This window comes from Hyperoodon ampullatus (assembly GCF_949752795.1).
Source record: "Hyperoodon ampullatus genome assembly, chromosome: 15".
Lineage (NCBI taxonomy): Eukaryota > Metazoa > Chordata > Mammalia > Artiodactyla > Ziphiidae > Hyperoodon > Hyperoodon ampullatus.
Window position 1 is genome coordinate 1,668,525 of NC_136928.1, and position 23,030 is coordinate 1,691,554.

The window sequence follows — 23,030 nt, forward strand, 5'->3', positions numbered from 1 at the left end:
GCGTTCACTGCCAGCCCCTTCACAGTACAGCTTCCCCGATCTGTTACTTATTTGATTCATCTCCAGAAAATTTGAGTTCTAATATATTTAGAAATGTTTTTATGAAGACTTTACACATAAATGGCAACTTTACTGGGCACAGAATTCTTCAGCCAAACATTTAATCTCAATATCCCGAGAACTGCAATTCATACATCCAACAAAGAACTCACATTACTGATCAATAAGGAAAAGACAGAAACATAACAGAGAAATGGGCAAATGGCTTGAACTCTACAAAAGAGGACATATATTAGTCATCAGGGAAAGGTAAATTAAAGCCACAATGAGAGGTGATGATATACCTACCACAATGGCAGAAAGCCTTTTGATACCATTTGCTGGTTTAGATGTGGAGTACTGCTGGTGGGAGTTTAAACAGCTACAACCACTTTGGAAAACGGGCAGTACCTACTGAAAGCTGAACACATACAATTTCAGTCCTAGGTATATACCCAATAGAAGTATATAAGTGTGTACATACATGTACCAAGGGATGTATATAAGACTGTCTTATAGCAGCATGATTCATAATAACCCCAAATTGGAAACAATCCAAAAGACCATCGACAATCTAATGGATAAATGGTGGTATATTCGTATTATAAAATGGAATACTATATAGCAGTGAGAATGCATGAGTTACAAATATTGCTACACAACACAGATGAACCTCACAAATACAACACTAAACAGAAGAAGCCAGAATATAAAATACATACATGTGAAGTTCAAGAACAGCCAAAACTGATCAATGTGGTTAGAAAGTAGAACAGTACTTACCTTAGGACAGGAGTCAGTAGACTTTTTATGTTAAGGGCCAGACGACAAACATTTAAGGCTTTGCAGGGAATGCAGTGTCTGTGGCAACTATTCATCTTTGCTAATGTAGAGCAAAAGCAGCCATAGACAGTACATAAACAAACGAGGGTGATTGTGTTTCACTAAAACTTCATGGACGTTGAAATCTGAACATCATATAATTTTCATGAGTCATGAAATACTATTCTTCTTTTGATTTTTAAAAACAATTTAAAAACATAAAAAACTTGTTTTTAGCTCACAGATGTTAGCCAGACTTGGTCTGCAGGCCATACTTTGCTTTAGGGAGTCAGGTGTAAGTGACTGGGTGGGGGCACAGGGAGGTTTCTGATGTGATGGTAAAGTTCTGTTTCTTGATCTAGATGTGGTTACACAAGTACATGCTTTTTGTAAAACTGTACAGGCATACCTCATTTTATTGTGCTTTGCAGATACTGTGTTTTTTACAAATTGAAGGTTTCTGACAAAGCTGCGCTAAGCAAGTCTATCAGTGCAACATTTCCAACAGCATTTGCTTCCCTTTGTGTCTCTGTGTCAGGTTTGGTAATTCTCACAATATTTCAAACTTTTTCATTATTATTATATTTGTTATGGTAATCTGCGATCTTTGATGTTACTATTGCAAAAAAGACTACAACTCACTGAAGGCTCAGATGATAGCATTTTTTAGCAATAAAGTATTTAAATTAAGGTATGTGTTTTTTTTTTTTAGATATAGTGCTATTATACCCCTAACAGACTACAGTATAGTGCAAACATAAATTTTACAAGCACTGGGAAACCAAAAATTCCATGGGACTCGCTTTAATGTGATATTCACTTTATTGCAGTGGTCTGGAACCGAACCCACAATATCCGAGGTATGCTTACAATTTATATACCTTCCTATATGTGTTTCAATTAAGAGAATGTTTTTAAAAAATTAAACATTAAAAATGTTTTTTAGGGCTTCCCTGGAGGCGCAGTGGTTGGGAGTCCGCCTGCCGATGCAGGGGATACGGGTTTGTGCCCCGGTCCGGGAGGATCCCACATGCCGCGGAGCGGCTGGGCCCGTGAGCCATGGCCGCTGAGCCTGCGGGTCCGGAGCCTGTGCTCCGCAATGGGGTAGGCCGCGGCAGTGAGAGGCCCGCGTACCGCAAAAAAAAAAAAAAAAAAAGTTAAAAAAAATTTTTTTAAAGTTTTATTTATTTATTTAGGCTGCACCAGGTCTTAGCTGCAGCAACATGTGGGATCTTCGTTGCGGCATGCATGCGAGATCCAGCTTCTCAACCAGGGACTGAACCCGGGCCCTTGCAGTGGGAGCTCGGAGTCTTACCCACTGGACCACCAGGGAAGTCCCTAAGAGAATGTTTTTGAAAAGTATACCTTAAATGGTAAAAAAAAAAAAAAAAAAAGTTTAAAAAACCAAGTATGTACGGCCAACTTAATTTTTGGTTAATTTATTTGTAGGGAATTCTTCATCCTTGGAATTCATCTTGAAGTTCATCCAGATCATTATTTGTCCATTTTTATTCATTTACTTTCATTTAAAAAACATTTTCTATTTTATCTTTGACTCTTGCCTGTGTTCAATTTGTTTCATGATCTTTGCTGGAAACACCAGCAAATGTTCCCAACTTTCCCGACAGGATGAATCTGTGGAGGATCCTCCTGCCTCTCTTCTGTGTCCCTTGTCTCCACTCTGATTATGTTGATTTCTACTTTCTTCTTCTACTTTGGAGCGGACTTTCAAGCCGGTCTTTCTTCCTCACTGATTGGCTTTTTCTGTAACTCCGATTCTGCTTTTTGCAGCTTCTAGTACACTGTAAGTGCTTTGTGAAATGGCACACTTCTGCAGTTTAATCCATACCTCTTGTGACTTCTTTGTCACTTTAATCTAAGACCTCATCTTTCATTTCTGGTTTCACAATGAACATTTTAGTCAACTTTCTTGAAGGTATAAATTAGTTGTTCAAACTCTTCTTGTATTTCCTAATGTAAGTCTTCACTTGAATATTATATTTAATCCCTCTACTTTCCCCACAGAAACTGAATGGGTTGCACGTTGAATTTTTTGTTTGTTTGCTTGTGAACTGGTCTTTCAATGGAGTTTATCTCCTGGCTTTCTCCTCCTTGGCACTATTGACACTTTGGACTAGATAATTCTTTATTGGGGCAGGGGGGGCGTCCTGTGCATTGTAGAACGTTTAACAGCATCCCTGGCCTCTGTCCACTAGATGCCAGTAGAACCACACTGGTGTGATAACTAAAAATGTCCTCAGACATTGCCAAATGTCTCCTGGGGTGAAGAGGGGTCAAACGGCACTCAGTTGAAAGCCACTGGTCTAGACTCATTTGTCCAAAAGCAGAATGCGTAGAATCTCCCTATTCTTCTGTATTTACCTGGATACTACTCAGATTCTTCCCTTAGAAATTAAGCTTAGAGAATTAGATGTTGTAGAGGTTTCAATGATTAGTTCAAAAGTTCAGCGGCCTACGAGGATCTGGGGCTGGCTGTGGACAGGTGCAGCTGGGAAATGTCATCTCTATGCCCTCTGTTTTTTGGGGCCAATGCCTCTCGATCTGTATGTATGTTTGTGTGTGGAGGCTTGGGCTGTGCTCTGTCCTGATGCTAAGATTTTGGTTTATTTCCTCATATGGGAGTGGGCTGGTCACTCTGACAAGACATCAAGTTAAAAATAAAGCCCCATGGTTTGCAGAATTTTTGTTTGGTGGTTCAGCAAATATTTTTCTCTACACAATGGCCTTTGTTTGGTGCTGTTGGCCCTTGGCTACAAAGCTGGCTCCTAAGATGGCTTCTCACCTTCCCCAGCCAACCATCCTCACCCCAGGCCTTAACCCCATCAGAACTTGGAGAAGAGCAGGAAAAGGAGACTTTCCAAAGTGCATGCTTTCTAGATGGGTGGTCTCCAGCCCATCTCTCCAAGTCGGGGAGTCCTTTTGAGCCTCCACTATTGTTTTTCCTAACCCTGGGAGTTGTATATACCTCATGTCATCATTTTTTTCAATTCAAATTGATCTTTAGCTGGCAGACAGCACTTGGAATTCATAGTTTAAGACTGGGGCCATTTTCAAATTTCAGTTGATGAAATTTCCTCTTACATTTTCGTTTGTCTTGGTCCCTTTCACCAGGTTTCAGAACAGGAGTGTTTTGCTATCTTACTGTTAAGTCATCATTTTTCCTTTTAGTCCCCAGTATACTATTTCTTCCTTTTCCATAGAGGTTAAGTGACAGGGCAAGGAAATGGCTCAACTCTTCCTAAAGTAAAATCTCTTTTATGTCTCTCTTCGAGCAGTGAGGGAAGTGACGTTTTTTTCCTAAAATACATAGTAGAAAGCTCCGGGGTAGACCTTGGGAGAACAAGATCCAATTTTTGAGGAAATGCTGGTTATGTGGCTCTAGGTGCTTTTTTTTTTTTTTTTTTCCCCTGTGCACTTAATTTTATACTCAAAATAGAAAAATATGATCTGTTCCACTTTTGCACTAGGCTGGTGAGAGAATGAAGTGTATCCTTTGTGCTCTATCAGCAAGAGATATTAAACACAAGAAGCTACTCATTACTACCTAGCAGAAAGAGGGGTCCACCTTCTCTACCACCTCTCTACACAGAGACCAGGGCACCCACACTTTCCCAGTGGGGAAGCTCACAGCCAGGTATAGATACAGGCTGAGGCATTTCTTTTCTTTATGACATTGATAAAAAGAGACGGTTGATAACTGGTGTACAATTAATGCGTAGATGTCAAAATCACACAAAGGTTGTACTGTACCCATCTTCTTTTTCCTATATAATGCTCCAGTTTCCTGATGTAATTTTAGTGGACGTAAAGCCAAACACCTTAAGTTTATATAACTAATTCCACTCGCATGAAAGTCAATAACTGACTGCTAGAACTTTGCCTCCTGGCAATGACAAATCCACACCGTGGGCAGGTAGATGGTTGGGCCCCACCCTGGATCAGGTGTGCCACGTGAACTTTTTTAAAACTAAAATCTCAGGTCATCTGCCTGTGAGTTCATGGGCAGCATGCTGGGTCTGCTGGTAGAAGAAAGACATTCATAACAATGGGCACACTCAGGCTTCCCCGGTAGCATAGTGGTTAAGAATCCGCCTGCCAATGCAGGGGACACAGGTTCAAGCCCTGGTCCAGGAAGATCCCACATGCCGCTGAGCAACTAAGCCCGTGTGCCACAACTACTGAGCCTGTGCTCTAGAGCCCGTGAGCCACAACTACTGAGCCCGCACACCACATCTACTGAAGCCCGCGTGCCTAGAGCCTGTGCTCTGCAACAAGAGAAACCACCACAATGAGAAGCCTGCCCACTGCAATGAAGAGTGGCCCCCACTCGCCGCAACTAGAGAAAGCCCGCAAGCAGCAACGAAGTCCCAACGCAGACAAAAATAAATAAATAAATAAATTAATTAAAAAACAATGGGCACACTCACTGATGACAAAGATGAAAGGTAAGGAGATCATGCCCAAACCTATCTGACGTCTTTGTAGAATTTAATATGGAGGTAGAATAAGGCTGACCAGTTGACCAAAACATATGTAGAGTACCACCAGATGATCAGCACCAGTTTAGATGCTTTAGAAACACAACACTGAGTCCCTGTTCTTAAGGACCCTGGGATTCAACTGAAAAGACGCGTATGCATATACTAACAAATCACGTACGGCATGGAATATTGACTCTTCAGTAGTGGTGTTGTTGGCTCTCCCAAGCTCTCTCTTTGTTCTAACCTATCCTCTCCTCAGTTCCTTCCCCCATCTCTTCCATGCTTCCCTCATGGCCTCCTGTGTGAGATTCTCTACCCTAAAAGATAGTATCCTCCATTCTTGATCTACATAGTCAGCCTGGTGAAATGTCTATAACTGAGACTTCAACTACCATCGGTTTGCTGAAGAACCTCCGATTCACAGATCCAACGGGATGCACACCTGCTGGCCCCCCAGACGTCTCTAAGTCACATACCCAAACTTGCCTCCCTGCCAGTATTTCAAATCTTGGTGAATGGCACCACCATCCACCCAATCGTCCCACCTGGAACCTCGGGAGTCATCTGTGACTGCTTCTTCTTTACTCCTACATTCAACGGGTCACTGAACCAGTTAATTCTTTCTCTCATTCTTTCTTTTATCCACTCCTCCTCTCCTTCCTCCTACTTAATGCCATTCTTACTTCAGGCACACATACTTTCTTGCCTGTGCTTGCAAACTCTCTGCCTTTGGTATCATCCTCTCATCCCCTGAAACTCTCCAGCCACTCCCAATCTTTCATCTAACACACCAGTCATACCAGAACTACTTGTATTTCTCCATGTTTTCTCATCTACACATCTTCATGTGGTTTTTCATGTATTTTTCATCTCTATAATCTTCATGTCCCTTTGCCTAGAACACTCTACTTTCTCCCTATTAATCTATTAAACTTCTGCTTATCCTTTAAAACTCACATAAGACATCGCTTCATCCAGGAGGTTCTTTCTGATACCCTCCTACCCAGAGTCTTATTCCCCACTTTATACTGGTATACAAATACTCTACTGCCAAAAAAATATTTAAAAGACATGAAGTTCCTATTCATCTCAAACTGCATACAAAGGGGGGAAATACATTCTCATAAAAACTATAGGAAACAGACTTTACTGTAAACAGAGGTCAGTCTCTGCGTCTCCCTATTCAGAACTGTGGCTCATACTGAAGTCACCCAGTGGGTGCTGCTATCAGCCACGTCTGCTGGGCAACATCCCTCCCTCACCCAAACTTTTACCATGCTTCAGGCAAAGGAGATGTTTTTCTTGTATTCACCTTTGGCTACTTCTTTAGGGCAGGATGATCAACTGGATAAAAATACAGCATTCCTATGAAAACGACCTCTAAAATCTGTCTCAGTTTCTTGCTTTTGCTGTGGTTAAATGTCTCTAGCTACCTGTGGACTGCTCCTCAGAGACATCAGGACAAGACTTGAAAGTTAACACAGACCAGTTTCCTTATCTATAAAATGATGAGCAGATGATCTCAAAGGATGCTCTTCCCACTAAAACATCATCTGGACTCTCCCTGTCCTAAGCTGGCTCTCCCTGTGAATGTCCCCATTTCTGAGAACAGATAAAGTACATAAAGGACTTAGCCAACAGGCATTGCAGTTCATCATCCTGCGTCTGACAGGAGTGTTACAGGAAGGTTAAGTGGTGGTTAGGGGAATCTCCAATGTGTGCCCCTACATATTAGGAATGCATCAATATTCTCTTCTCCCAATAAATTCAATGCACAACTTCAACTTGTGCTATGTTTTCTCAAGCCTGTACGTATCATACTACCTTTTGGAGTATAGCATTTCCTTTCATGTCTTTTAAATTTATTTCTTTGAAGCCTCAAGGCGTACCTTTAATTCTAGTATTTCAAGATTCAGAGAACAAGTAGATATGAATTCCATCCATACCTTCAGAAAACCTGTAATCTTCATACAAGTGTAAGACAGTGCTCTTAGTGTTTGGCAGTTTTTGGTTACCTGGTGATGCCCACATTGGCCAAAATTGCTTATTTGCCAAAAATCACCATGGAGCTTGAATATTAGGTTTCTTTTGCTATAAGACCTTTCCATGTTTTTATAAAGTTGTTTCCATACTTAAATCGCCTGTTATGAGTGCTTAATGGCATCTCCAAATTTCATTGTCGCCTCTACGGAAAATTCTTCATTATAGTGACCTACAATCTGCACCTTTCTATCTGCCACTGTTGAGGGGCTGAGTTTCTGGAATATGAGATGGTTCCCAGCTAACATTAATCCCAGAGTGAACAAGCTTCTTTCCTAACCCTTGTCCCGCCTGAGTTCACAAAGACAAGTTCACTAAACCAGCTGATGAAAGCACTTGTCCAGACGTGGAGGCTTTCCCTAACACAACCTCAACGCCTCCAGAAACTGCTTCCAAGTGAAAGCTTTCTTCTTTGGCCCTCTTCACTCCTGATACCGCTGTTTTAGTTGGACTCATTTCTCAGCTAAACAATTTTAATCACAGTATGACATGGTGGTCCAGCTGCCTAGGTTCAAATCTCACTTCTACCATCCGCTAGCTCTATGACTTGGGTAAATCACTGAATCTAATTTTGCTTTCTTCATCATTCACATGGAACTACTGACAGTACCTGCCTCATATAGATGTTATAGAGGATTAAATGAGGTAGTGAGTACAAAGCACTTGGTACAGTGCCTGGAATAGGGCAAGTGTTTCATATTCTACTACTATTACTATTGTTGTGGTTGTTATTGTTATTCTCAATAGCTTCCTAAGTGATCTCCTGCCACAAGATTATCACTCTTCACTCTTCTGTGCTACTTCTAGGAGGAGGTACTTTCAAAAACATTTCTTGATTATAAAATACATATTACATTAGAGAAAATTCAGAAAACGTAATGAGGGAAAAGTCACCCACAGTCTGAACAGTGATACAGCCACTGGTGATATATTTCCTTCTAGTCTTTTCTCTATTTTTTTTGTTTGTTTGTTTTTTGTGGTACATGGGCCTCTCACTGCTGTGGCCTCTCCCGTTGTGGAGCACAGGCTCCGGACGTGCAGGCCCAGTGGCCATGGCTCACGGGCCCAGCCGCTCCGCGGCATGTGGGATCTTCCCGGACTGGGGCACGAACCCGCGTCCCCTGCATCGGAAGGCGGACTCTCAACCACTGCACCACCAGGGAAGCCCTCTCTATTTTTTTTAACCTAGGTGAGCTGATCACTTAAATTCTCTGTGTCTGCTGTTTTCACTTCAGCGTTTTCCCATAATTTAACATTTAACAATACAAGGTGGGTTTGCTTCTAATTCTTTGTTTAGCATTAGATAGCATACAAATACTTTATCTGTATTACATATAAATAAAATACAAATGGGAGCAACAAGTGGTTGGTGGTGGTGGCTGCCCTCACCTCTTGCCCACTGCTCCTGCCATCCACCTGCCTGCCAAGGCAACAGGTTGCCAGCATTGCCACACTGGGTTTCTCTGATGCTGACAGTCTACTGCCTGTTCTTTTGCTCACTAGCTGAGACTTGTCCCCTCTGCTAGGGGGCTCTTCTGGCCTAAGGAATGCAGGAGAACACTGAGGGTTTGGGTCCACTGTGTGCTAGTGGCCTTACCTCCTGCGAGCTTGCTCATGTCTGCTCCTACACGGTGCTCATAAATTCCTCAGTCTGGAGTGGCTACCTACTCACCTCTGCCCATCTGTGTTCATTACAGTTTTCAAAACCCAGCTCTGAATAGCTTCCTAAGTAAAGCATTACCCTCCATGATGACAACCAAGCCTGGTATTTCAGAGCACTCTGACAGTTCAACCACTTCCTTATGACAGCACAGACACTTGGCAGATACCTGCTGATTGGGTGACTGGGTATTTCATCGTTTGTGTTGCCTCTTCAAGCAAACCACAAAGTCCTTCAAAGATGAACTGTTTCTCTTAATTTTTATCTTATTGGTCACTAGGACTGGGCTAGGTAAACAATAAATGACTGATGAATAAAGTAACAGCCGACACTTTTCTTCCTTCATAATACATACGTTTTTACACCTTTTTCTTGCTTTTTTGCACGTGACAGGCTTGGTAACAGCTAAGCACTCTTATAGTTCTTCCTACATGCCAGTAACAGTCCTAAGGGCTTTATACATATTAACTAATTTAATCCTCAGATGAACCCTGGTGAAAGGGTACTATTAGCACTTTCATTTTAGGCATGAGGAAGTGATGGGATTAAAATTCAAATAAAAAAAAAACTAGCTTGACCAAACATAATATCTATATAATTGAATTCCACAATTAAAATATTTAGTATGGATCAACTATGTCCTCAGCCCTATAAAAGAATATTTCCTACCCCAGAGGGGGAGAAAGAGCAAATGAGGCCCTAAACACAGGAAGATAGGCCAGACACATAAAAACCCAAAGAGAGAAAGTGGGGCCCCAATTCCTATGATCAGAACAAGTCTCTCCCAAATGGTGGGAAGTAAGGGGCACTCAAAGTCACGTCATTATTAAACCCGGTAATGAACAGGGTCAGCCCTCCGTGGAAACCACAATCTCAGAGCACGTCTGTGAGCCTTTGGCAGGATGCTGCACATCTCCTCCCCCCCAGATAGAAGCGCTGGGGCCAACTTTTCCTTGTTCCCCAAGTGATCCGTTGTCATTGGCCCCACTGTCTTGTACCCCAGGATTCTGGGGTAGCTGGAGTGGAGACGACAGCCCAGCTTCTCCTTACTAACTGGGATACAACATCCCAACAAATCACACAACTGACCAGATATTAGTGTATTTAAACAAGCAGAGAAGACAGGCTTTTCATAAGACCTATTTGCGTATAAATCACAAGAATTCAACATGCTCATCATCAGCATCAACGTGTTTTTTGCCCACATCTGAAACACACACATCTTTTATGGAATGCCTGGTAAGCAGCAGAGGACCACAGCTGAGAGTGGACCTGGAGTTTCCTGAGGCTTCCATGACCTCCCTGGAGACGGCCGACATCCCCTGGAGCAGTCCTCGGAGGCCCGGCGCTCTACGTCTATTCCAGAAGTCAAGGCTCAGAAACAGACCCAATTCCTCAGTGCTCTTACCCACACCACGGCTTCAACCATCACCTGAATGCTAACTACATCCAACCCCGTAACTCAGAGCCCGATCTCCAATCTCTCAGTCGGTCCGAACAGAACTCACCACTTCTCCACATGCGTGTTCTCAGGGTCCCCCCTCCCACCGAGGCGGAGACCTGAGCGGTCTGCATCCCCACAGCCCCCCTCCTCAGAGGCCACTCACTCTGCAGCCTCTGCCCACCTCCTCTTTCAGTACAGGCCCCTGTTATTTCTTGCCTGGCTCACAACAGTACCTTTCGTACAGGCTCCCCCGCCAACCTTTCCTCCCCACCACAAGCCGGAACAGTCTTTCAGAAGCACAGGGTGACGACTGGTTGTCACTTGCTTTAAAACCCTCAGGAGCTCACGATGTATTACCAGAGATCAAGTCAAACTCCCGACTGTGGCTCGCTGGGCCCCACGAGGTCTGGCCCCTGCCTGCCTCTCTAGCCACCTTTTGCTCAACCCCACACAGACTCCTCCCCTTTCGCTCACCCAGAGCAAAAGCCCCCTAAGTAAGCACTACCCCGTCACAGCCACCAAGCTGTTGCCCAGGCTATCCTCTCTTCCCAGCATGTCTTCTTTCTACCCGACAGCCCTACCGGCCTCAGCACAAGCACCACCTCCCACAGGAAGGCTTCCACGATGCCTTCACCTCAATCTGTACGACAAAGCACCTCCACTGACACACAATACACCACACGGCATCACCATCAGCTTCCTTCAGTGTCTTCTCCACTAGGCTGGAGCTCACTTCTGTGTCCACAGGCCCCGGTGTGGTGTCCAGATAGAAGACAGTGCCTAGAGGTCCAAGCCCGCCAGGCCACAACCCCTTGCCCTTCCCTGACACCCAGGAGGACTTACCTACGCAATCACAGGTGGGGAACTCGGCCTGGGCTCTCTTGGCAGGTGTGTCCAGCAGACTCTTGGTGGGTGTGTCCAGGTACTTAAGAGGTGACTCCAGGAAGCCACTGAGGGTGGGTGTGAGTGGGTTCTCGGCCTTGGTGGGTGTGGCCTCCTGGCCTCCCTCCTCTGAATGGAAGCAGGTGGTTGAGAGCACAGTCACAGCCCCTGAAGATTCGATCTTGATTTGCTTGGGAGAGCGGGTAGCAAAAGGGCTCTCGGGGGCTGGGAGACAGGTTGGCTGGTTCTCGGGGTCCTGAATGGGCACAGACTGGGGGCCAGGAAGCCCAAAGTTATCCCCAAATTCAGCCTCAAACTGCCGGATGAGCTCTTCCAGCTTGTCATCGGCAGGGGGAAGAGGGCCAGCGGAGCCTGGCTGCAGGGCTGCCATGGGGCTGGGAGACCTCATTTCCTGAGTAGGGGCCAGCAGGCTGTCCCCGGAGGGACTAGGTGCAAATAGCGCAAGAGAAGGTTCTGGGGGCAGGGGGACAGCGGAGCCCTGTGAGGCAGGAACGGGGGCGGGTGGATGTGCCTGCACGTCCTCAGAGGCTGGGGACCTCAGCCCTTCCAGGATGATCTGCCGCACAGGTGGGAAGAGGGGCTGTGCTTCCCGTGGCCTGGACTTCTTTATGTGCATGGACTTCCGGACACTGGGCTTGATCCCAGGGCCAGCTTTGTCTGTGCCCACGAGACCTCCAGCTGGTGCCAGGGGCTTCCTTTTCTTCTCCTTGGGTGGTCTGTCGGATGGCCGTGAGGCAGGTGAGCTGGGTGGTGCCCACCAGCCGGGAGGAGGCTCCGAGGGAGGGGGGAGGGAGGCGTCGTGGGCCTGTTCCAGGAAGAGACCGCGCTTATGGTGGAGGTGCTGCTGCAGGGCCGTCTGGGCCTTCTGGTGGGAATCGGGCTCTGAGGACGGTGTGGGGGCCTCCCTTTGGAGAATGGGGGATGGGGAGGAAGAGGGTACCTCAACCTTGACCTTGGGCTTGCTGGGCAGGGCCTCGGGCCGCTTGAATACTGACTGGATGTAATCACTGGCGCTGCCCAACAGCTGCTCCAGTTCAGCCATGGGATCAGGGCTTGGGCGGGGCATGGGCCAAGAGCTCCGGGGAGTTGCTGGTGGGGTGTCCGTGCCCCAGGCTTCGGGAAACTCTGTCCTAGGAGTTGCTGCAGGGAAGGCAGGGCTATCAGGAGCAAAGGGTGGGTGCTCTTCAGGAGGGGCCACAGGCCACGAGGGAGCCCGGAGGTAGGCCTGGGGAGATCTGAAAGGGGCAGGAGGAGGAGACAAGGCCTCAGGAAGGGGGCAGGAAGCCTGGGAGGTGGCGTGAGGCGGCTGGGGGAGGGCAGAGGAGAGCTGTGTGAGCGCCTCGATGGCGATGGCGGTCTGCAGGCTGATGTTCTTCTCCTTGGCGATGCTCAGGGCGCTCTGGGACAGGGGCAGGCCCTCCGGGGGAGGGGGTATATGAGGGGCCTCGGAGCTGAGGAGTGGCCTGGTGACTGGCGCCAGAAGACCAGCCTCACCGGAAGGCAGAGCCCCTGGGAGCCTGGGCCGCTCCTGCCCTCCCTCCACAACCACAGACTTGATCTTCCCCTCCAGCCACTCGAGGTAGTCAGGGCACTCCGGGCCATCGCAGTTGCAGTTGGGTGGTTTCATGCCATGCCGGGCAAGGGTCAGGGCCGCCTGCAGCGTGTCAAGGTCTTCGCTGCCAGCAGAGCAGCTCTCGGGCCCTGACCGGGGTCCCCTGCTGTTGTTCCCAGCTTCGCGACTCATCTCACGGTTGAAGGTTTCATAGAGCCGGGTGCTGAGGGCTCCATAAGAGGACACAGCTTCGGCCACAGCCGAAAAGGCCACCAGATCGTGGGCATCTTCCAGGCGAGCAGTGTGAGCTGGTCCTGGGGTCACGTCCCAGTCGGGCTTCTGCTCTGCTCGCCAAGGACCCCCAGTGCCCAGCAAACTGGGTCCAGCAGGTTCTCTAGCACCATTGACTGGCGCCCCTGAGGCGCTTAGCTGCCGTGAGTCCCCATCGTACACTGGCCCTGAGTCCATCTGACCTGGAACAGGTCCATCAACTGGGCTGAGCTCTGAGCCTGTCTGAAGAGAGAGAGAGGAGGAGGAACAAAAGGGGACAAGATGAGCCACAGTATTTGAAAAGCACTGGCCTGCGCCACACCACGGAGAGGCACAACTAGCCCTGCTTTCCTTGCAAACCCTCCCTGTCTCTGACAGAGCCTGAACCTCAGCTCCTCTCCTGACACCTCATTTCTCAGCTGGCTGCTCCGCAGAAACAGAAAGCAGGTCTTTAAGAGATCCTGACGCAGAATTCTGAATGCTGCTCAGACCCTTTTGGAGCCTCACATTGATCACACCGTGAAACTCCCCTGAAACCAAGCATTTGTTGAGGACACACAAAGAGGTCTTTAACTCACAACGACCAAAGTGACACCAGAACCTTTGTTTTTTGTCAGGAGAAGAAGAAAGCTAACTAAGCATCCATGTAACAATGCACCAGAAGTGCGAAGTCCGTGTGTGAACGGGCGGGGAACGAGCAGCTCTGACTAACGAATTCAGCCTGGACAAGGAATCAGTCATGGCTGCTCAGGGGAAGGAACCCACACTTCTTTTCTCTGCCCATTACTGTCCTTGCTTAAGCTCAGGCTGGACTCAGAGAGCTGACAAGACAACATTCCCATCCCAGCCCCAGGCCTGAGGAAACGCTGATCATCCAATACAGCATGTGTTTAGCCCCACGCCAAGCCAGTCACGCCAATGACAAGTGAGGTGCTGCTTGGAAGAAGATCCAAGCTTCCCAGGAACCACCATTATTCATCTGATGTCCACCCAAAGCACACGGACGGGGGAGAGCACAAGAGGAAGTGGGACCAGAGTCCAGTCCAGCAAGTTAAAAGGTAATACGAGGCAGACCTGAGTTTGCAAGAATTCATCCCACCGGAAAGGAAAGCTCTTCCTTACAGCAGAATGCCAATGAAAAATATAGAAGGATATAGAAGGATTTAGAAACTCATCAGTGGATGCTATGAATAGCAGGTGAAAGCTTGATGAAGCACAGGATATATACATGGCCTCAAAACATCTCTTCAGGGCTTCCCTGGTGGCGCAGTGGTTGAGAGTCCGCCTGCCAATGCAGGGGACATGGGTTCGTGCCCCAGTCCGGGAAGATCCCACATGCCACGGAGCGGCTGGGCCCGTGAGCCATGGCCGCTGAGCCTGCACATCCGGAGCCTGTGCTCCGCAACGGGAGAGGCCACAACAGTGAGAGGCCCGCGCACCGCAAAAAAACAAAACAACAAAACAAAAAAAATCTCTTCAAAAATTACTTAAATACAATAGCAACTTTATAGTGGAGAAATAAATCTGGCTGACACCACCTTTACCAAATGATCAAAGTTATCATCATCACCAATATTGGGATAAAACCAACATCATGTGTCTCTTGATATGATAACATTGAGAAGGAGGCTATAACATCACTCACACAGACGTGCTGCCAGAACATATAACCTTAAATCTAATCATAGGAAACGTCAGATAAACTGAAACTAAAGGGTATGCTAGAAAACATCTGGATTGTTCTCTCCAAAAATTTCAAAGACAAGAAAAACAAACGTCTCTCCCAGCTGACACAAGACTAAAGAGACAGCAAAATGCATGCTCATGGGTTAGATCTTGGAGTGGGGGGAAATAGCTATAAAGTACATCATTGAGACAACTGATGAAACTTGAATATGGATGTGGATAAGATCATATCATATCGATCTCTGTGTTCTGGATGTGGATGACTATACTCCGGTTATGTACAAGAATGTCCTTGTCCTTAGCACACATACACACTGAAGTATTTAAGGATAAAGGGTATCTCCAACTTAATCTCAAATGGTTCAGAAAAAAAGTATATGCATATATAAAAATATATACACATAGAGAAAATGATAAAGCAAATATGGCAAAATGTAAACAATTTGGGTATACGGGAGTCCCAGGTACTCTTCTTTAATCTTTTCTATAAGTTTTTAAATTCTATCAAAATAAAAAGTTAAAAGAGAAATTAGGGGACTTCTCTGGTGGCGCAGTGGTTAAGAATACACTTGCCAATGCAGCAGACGTGGGTTCGATCCCTGGTCTGGAAAGATCCCACATGCCGCGGAGCAACTAAGCCCGTGCGCCACAACTACTGAGCCTGCGCTCTAGAGCCCGCGAGCCACATCTACTGAAACCCGCGCGCCTAGAGCCCAGGCTCCGCAACAAGAAAAGCCACAGCGATGAGAAGCCCGCGCACCACAACAAAGAGTAGCCCCCCTGGCCACAACTAGAGAAAGCCCGCGTGCAGCAACAAAGACCCAATGCAGCCAAAAATAAATAAACAAAACAAATAAATTTTTTAAAGAGACCTGTAAAAAATAAATTAGTCCCTCAGGTAGAACATACAGTATATTAAACAGATGGTTAAATGATACTAGTCCCCAGATTGTCAAACATGGCCATCATGGGCTCCAAAGCGGTGGCGGGGAGCTGGGATTTAGGACAGGCCTCTGGGAGATGAGCAGAGGCCCCAGCCTGTGGTTCCCATCTCATTCTCATCACTGACCCAATTCTGGCCACTAAGGACCCTCATGCTTTTCCAACATGCTTTTCTGAGCTTTGCACATGCAGTTCTCATCGCCTGGAATGCCCTTCCCAGCCTCTGTGAGGTCTCTTTGGCTTATCCCTCAAGCATCAGCTCAATGTCACCTCCTCTCAGACCTGGTTCGCAGACTGACCGATGCTCCTTCCCCTAGGCTCCCACGGCACCTTAAACATGCCTCTGTTAGCACTTATCACCTGCCAAGCAGCTGCCTCCCCCCACCAGATGGTAGTTCCTTCAAGACAAGAGCCCCGTCGTAATGACTTCTGTGCCTCCCGCCCAGTCCACTGTTCGTCTGCCCCACAGGCCATGGAATACGCCAGCCTCTCCCTGACGCTGGTGGAAGACTACTGCCTTTCAGAACTAGAAACTAGGAACAAATACCTTTCCTCCAGGAATGTGGCTGATCACCCAGTTCTCCCTTCCTTCCTTCTTCAAAACCTAAACTAACGTGGCTGCAAAGGCTACAAAATCTGAAGTGATCAAATTTTACATGTTTACATGTTTATGTATAAAAGACAGAAGACGCACGCATAAACAAGAAGAAACATGAGAGAGTAGCATGGATTTACAAAAACAGTGTCAGGAAGACTAATGCTGCATGAGCTGAGGCTTCCCCAAATGGTCAAGACAACTAAAAGGACTTTTTTTTTTTTTTTCCTGCGGTAAGCGGGCCTCTCACTGCTGTGGCCTCTCCCGTTGCCGAGCACAGGCTCCAGACACGCAGGCTCAGCGGCCATGGCTCACGGGCCCAGCCGCTCCGCGGCATGTGGGATCTTCCCGGACCGGGGCACGAACCCGTGTCCCCTGCATCGGCAGGCGGACTCTCAACCACTGCACCACCAGGGAAGCCCTAAAAGGATTTTTTAAAGTTATTTTTGGTGTGTGAATAAGAAGAACAAGGAAGGGCTATGCCTGCTCTTGTGCCTGTGAATTCCTTGGGAAGGAAAATGCTCTTCAGACCAAAGAGAAAAGAAAAGGAAGAGTAGATACAGATAAGAGGAAAGTGAAACCAAGCCGGGTGGGAGACTTTAAGAAACTCTAAATTCCAGTTTTCCCAGCCAAGGGATCCCACTGACACATTCCTCACACCTGCCCGTGATCCTGGAAGAAACTTGCCATCAGGAGAAGGTGCCAACAACAGGTGAGAAAAGAGCAAGTGTCATCCCCAACTTTCAGAACACTGGGTGAGTTCAGTCCATGTAAGAGTCTTGAGTGGGTGACTAAAGGGACCTCAAGGAGTCAGGTTCAATGAAGGCCATCAACCCATCAACACGCAACTAATCGTAGTGCTTTGTGTTGTGTGGTCACTGGACCAGCAGGTAAGGCGGTCACAAAATCAAGGGCTGCAGGTCAAATCTGCCACAAAACAAATCTGTTTCTTTTGCTTTTTTGTTTGTTTTGCCAATGTCAAAAAAAAATCAAATTTCACATGAAACCCAGATTTTCCTGAAGGTCCACACTCCTGCCTGGCAACTTCATCTACAACTGAGCACTGACTACCGCTCCAGCTCACCCCCAGCCACATCATTTGCACTGCCTTCTTGAAACCAAGGCCAGGAGTCAGGGATTATTTATTAATTGCCTGAATTAATTATCACTTTATTCATTTGTATTACTTGCCAAGGCCCTGTGTTTGCGAATCAGGTTGCAGACACTGAAGTTCTACAAGGCTGGCTGTGACCCCTTTGAGGGACAGCTATGGAAAATGACCGGCTGAATGGGCTGGCTCACCAATGGCTGAATGGCCATGCCACGCTCAAAGTAAGAGTGGTATATCAACTGCGGGGGGGGGTGGTCTGTAGTGGCCTGCCACAGGGCTCTGTCCTCGGAACTGTCCTGTTCAACATTTTTATTAATAATGATAGTGAAGGCACACTTATTAAATAGAGAGATGCTGAAAACAGGAGGGATAAAACTATGTTAAGTGATAGGACCAGGTGCCAAAAGGTCAATAGGCAGGAGAGAAAAAGATCTAACAGGGTAAAGAGGGTCCTAAGCCACATCTGTGCAAATTAAAGATGGACGAAGCACATAACAATGGCAGCAGTGCACATGACAATGTCTTAGAAATCAGGAGGGATAAAAGACTTACTGATGGGGGACTTCCCTGGTGGCACGGTGGTTAAGAATCCGCCTGCCAATGCAGGGGACACGGGTTCGAGCCCTGGTCTGGGAAGATCCCACATGCCGCGGAGCACCTAAGCCCGTGCACCACAACTGCTGAGCCTGTGCTCTGGAGTCCGCGTGCCACAGCTACTGAAGCCCGCGCGCCTAGAGCCCGTGCTCCACAACGAGAAGCCACCACAGTGAGAAGTCCGCGCACTGCGACAAAGAGTAGCCCCTGCTCACCAGAACTAGAAGAAGCCCATGTGTAGCAACGAAGACCCAACACAGCCAGAAATTAGGGAAAAAAAACGACTTACTGATGGTATGCTCAATATGATGTGATTTGGCAGCTTCAAAAGGTCGTATTACTCAAGGTTTCTTCAAACTTTTTTTTACTACAAACCACAGTAAGAAATACATTTTACACTGTGATCCATTATATTCTTATATATGTGACAAGTTTGTAAAATAGTATTTCCCCTTACTAGATAACACAAATCCCTCCCTCCCTCTTTCTTGCAGGTTGCAACAATCTAAGTTGATTTCACAGTCTACTAACAGGTCCCAACCCATTTGCAGTTGGACACACACAGATAGGAACTGACCGGAACAGGACCTGCAGCACAGACAGCAACAGCCCTGCTCTGCCTGGCCAGTCCCTACCTGAACACAGGCTTCCCTCTGGCGAAAAAGGAGGCAGGACAGTTCAAAACCATAAGAGGAACAGGTCCCTTTCGGTTCTGAAGAAGACAAAACTCAAGAAGATCTTTAAACATCTGAGGGCCTATCATTTGGGAAAAAAATTAAACTTGTTTCAAGTGGCCCCAAGAAGTGGAAGAAGAGAAGACTTAGGCTCAATTTAGAAAAGTTTTAATACTGAGAGATACTAAAAAATACACTGAAATCCTGTCCCCCTAACAAGCAGGGGGTGTTGAAAAGGAAACCGAGCAGTTATTTTTTTTTTTTTTTTTTTTTTTTGCTTTTACGCGGGCCCCTCACTGTTGTGGCCTCTCCCGTTGCGGAGCACGGGCTCCGGACGCGCAGGCTCAGCGGCCATGGCTCACGGACCCAGACGCTCCGCAGCATGTGGGATCCTCCCGGACCGGGGCACGAACCCGCGTCCCCTGCATCGGCAGGCGGACTCTCAACCACTGCGCCACCAGGGAAGCCCCGGAGCAGTTATTTGACGATTACTGGCAAGGCGTAGGACAAAGCCGGCGGAGGACGGAGGCTAGTCCAGGCGCTTTTTGCAAAGTCCCAGCCAGACGTGCCCCAACCCCAAAGCCCTCCACACTTTATGTCCCTTACTTCTCACTCCCCTCTGGGCTGCAGCAAGCACCGCTCTGAGGGTGCTCCTTGAAGTTTGGTCTCCAGCTGCCTCCAGCCCCTGGAACACGCTACAGGCCCACTGAGAGCAGCCTGTCTCAAACAGACCGAACTCCCCGTCCCACCTCCAACAGCTCCGTCCCTGACTCCTATTCCCACGCGTGTCCCCAACCCCGACATCCTCCACGTCCTTCCAATGTGCCCAGTCACCAGGTCCAAACAGTCCTAAACGTGAGCGCCTCTCTGTTCCATCTCCCCCTTTTCCCTTCCTGCCCTCCTCATTGGGACCTCGGTGTGCGTACACACTTTTTAAGTGTCCAACTTGACAGGAGCTCCCCAGCCCCCCACAGGCTTTCCTCCACCCTACGATCTGCTGTGGATCACATCCCTCCCTCGAGACTCCCAGCGCCAACTTCACAACACTTGCTCGTACGCCACCCTTGCTCAGCCTTCAGAATGTAATAAGAGTGCCATCTGCACGCACCCAGCACTTGGCAGCTGTGGCAGAGTTTACTTTCCGAAGATGGACACCACAACCCCTCCACCCCCATGCACTTCTCCCATGGAGAGGGGGCGTCTACGTTCCCTCCCTTTAAATCAGGGTGAGCTTGTCACAAGGGTCAAAGTGCCATTGTCGTGATTTTCAAAGCTAGATATAAAAGATAATACAGCTTCTGCCTGATTCTTGGGGACACCCACTCTTGGCGTCCAGCTACCACACGGTGAGGAAACACAGGCCATGTGGAAAGGCCACGTGAAGGTGTCCGCGGACCTTTTCAGCTGAGGTGCCAGGCAACAGTGGGCATCAACCTGCCAAACAAGTGAGTGAAGGAGCTCTGCAAGGATTCCAGCCCAGCTGTCAAGTTACCTCTAGCTTTTGAGACTTCCCAGCTGAGGCCCTACACATCAAGAAGCTGACACCAGCTACCCACACTATTTCCTTCCTGACTTCTAGGGCCAAAGGCTCAATGAACGTAATAAAATGATAGCTGTTTCACGCCACTAAATTTTGTGGTGGTTTCTTACCCTACAACAGACCAGACTGTATATTTCATGAGCATCAAGAAGTTTATAAAGCAAAAGGCAAGAGACAGACCCATAAACAAACAAATGCCCTGGAGCATACTGGTGCCATGAGAGCAGTCCATCCAGGGCCTGGGGCACAGGGGCCACTTCTCTCTGGGAAGGTCCCTTAGTTCACCTTGAAGAGACCTTCAGGACGAGCCTTGGAAGACGGGTAGGTATGTTGGGGGAGGGGAAGGAGGAGGAATTCTAGATGGAGGGTCTCGCAGAGGCAAAGGCACAGAATCATGAGACGGCCTGGCAGGCCAGGGGAAGGGTGAGCTGCTGGGCACATCCCGAGCGTGAAGCGTGGGGAGGGCAGACGTGTGGCTCGTAGTGTGAACACACAGGAACAAATTCACGTTTCACGAGGGACGCTCAAATGACTTCTCAGAGCACGGACTGCAGAATTCAAGGCTGGTGGCGTGAAGACCAGTTAGGAGACTAAGGCCGCTGTCCAGGCCAGTGATCATAAGGGCCTGAACTAAGGCAACAGCAGAGAGATGGGAATGAAGTGTGATTATGGAAGCAAACAATTAGATGTAGGGGGCGAGACAAGGAACAAAATCAACCCCCTCCTGATAAAGTCCTCCTGGACCAGTCCTGCTCACCACAGGTCTAAACCAGATCCTACACAGCCACCACATACAGCCACCTTCTGCTGGGGATCCTTTTCTAAGAGAGGATGACCAGTTACACTATAAAAACTCCTAAGGCACAAGGCTTCCACCACATCTTCAGAACCTGGCAGAGGGCTCAGGATGTGTTCAGAACGGTCGGCTGCTTCTTCCTCCTGGGACCTAGCTGGTACAAGCCTCTCCACCCCTGGACTGGGGGAGGCGGCCAGCTGGAGCTCCGGGCAGAGTTCGTAGTCCTCCTCTGCTAAGGCGCCTGTCACAGTGCACACATGCAGAGGTCTGCAAAGCTGCCAGTGCCATCAGCAACTGATCGTGGACGGCCTGCACCCCCTCTGCCTCCACAGAGAGGCCCACCACAGGGGTCGGTGCTGCCCGTTCTCAGAGCCCCCTTCCAGGCACAGAACCCCGCCCTGCCCTCACTGGGACTCGCACACCCAGTCTTACCAGGTCTCTTCTCTGCTTTCACTAGGAAAGCTCCAGCCCGTCCCAGGCTTGGTGTGGACAGGCTGGGGCTATGCTCCCCTTACCAAGCGGTGGGCAGCAGGGGTTTGTCACTGGAAGACAGGCCGAGGAGGTGCCCTCCTACAGCCAAGAGACCTGACCCCTCAGCTACTTCAGGAGGGGTTGGCATGTACGTACAGCAGCGCCACCTGCAGAAGACTCCAGGTCTTCCTCCAGGGGCCCAGGAGCCCTTCTGGGATTCGTCCCTGTAGCCTGCTTGGTCAGGACTCCCAAGGCCCCACATGCCTCCTCCTCTATAGGCTGCTCCTTTCTATGCTCCCCACCCCCACGGCTGGTCCCTCAGATATCCAACGACAGCAACAGCCTGCCTCCCACCCCAGGGGCTCCAGAGCCCCCTGGATGTCAGGCAAGGCTGCAGAAGTGTGGAACTCCACCCCGAAACACCTCATTTTATCCATAACACAATGAGAGGCGTGGAACTGACACCAGGTTTTCCGAGTCCTTCCTGACTCGCAGAATGCCAACACATGAAACCAGATCAGCAGTCCTCTACGAAAGGGAAATGGAAGGAAGGCGGAAGATAAAGGCTACTACAGTGAGAGATCAAAGTCCTCATTCACCACCCTGCTTAGGGCCTCTGGGAAAGGGGCTATTATAAGAGGCAGGGTCCCAGGGTCTGTCCTGCTGTTCAGCACTTATACACCGTGTTGGAAGAAACATGTCCAAGAAGGCGTTTCTAGCCAGGATGAATAAGCCTGCAGGCAGGCTCCACAAAGGCCAGTGGCCAGGAGGCAGGGCCGGGCTGCGGCACATCCTCTACAGAGGAATCTCCAAGAATGAATTCTCATGGGACTCCAGGATAAGAGTGGCTGCTCCCCAGCCAGCTGGCCAGCAAACCCCAACCCCGCACTTTCCCCGCTGCCCGCACCACCACCTCAGCTCCTCCGCTACTCCAGCAGCTGTTCAGCGGCTGCTTTCCAGCTCCATCCTTTTCCCCAGCCCTGGAGTTCAGCCGCCACCTCCGCATAAAACCAATTCCTTCCTTCCCTCCCCCAAATGGATGGCCCCACCCCGCCCCCCAGTAGCACAGGGGTTGTATTTATGGCATTTTCTGTCTAGAGTTGATCAATTATTCATCTCTTTAGAGAATTCTCCCCTCCTGGGATTTATTGATGATGCAAATCTATAAGTTGGGAAAGAGACCTTTTTAGGGGAACCCTTTCAGAGGATGTACACATCTGCTTATTTTTGCAGGAGTGAATGTGAGAGAGAGAGAGAGAGAGTGTGTGTGTGTGTGTGTGTGTGTGTGTGTACACACGTTGGCTAACCCAGTCCCTTGTCTACACTCTCCACATCTGAGCTCCCTCTGTAGATGGCAAATCTCAGAAAGCTATACCTAACTTCTAGAGA

At 48.2% G+C, this 23,030-nt stretch overlaps 1 protein-coding gene across 2 annotated transcripts in view; it reads right to left on the reverse strand.

Moving 5' to 3' along the window:
- The window catches only part of TET3 (tet methylcytosine dioxygenase 3), a gene marked incomplete at both ends in the record, with an annotated part of 103,146 nt that overhangs the window by 37,517 nt on the left and 42,599 nt on the right, over positions 1 to 23,030 (reverse strand). For both annotated transcript variants that reach the window (XM_079721260.1, XM_079721261.1), the window contains one exon: positions 11,351 to 13,475. In XM_079721260.1, the coding sequence (XP_079577386.1) occupies positions 11,351 to 13,475 (2,125 nt within the window). The remainder of the gene's footprint in view (positions 1 to 11,350; positions 13,476 to 23,030) is intronic.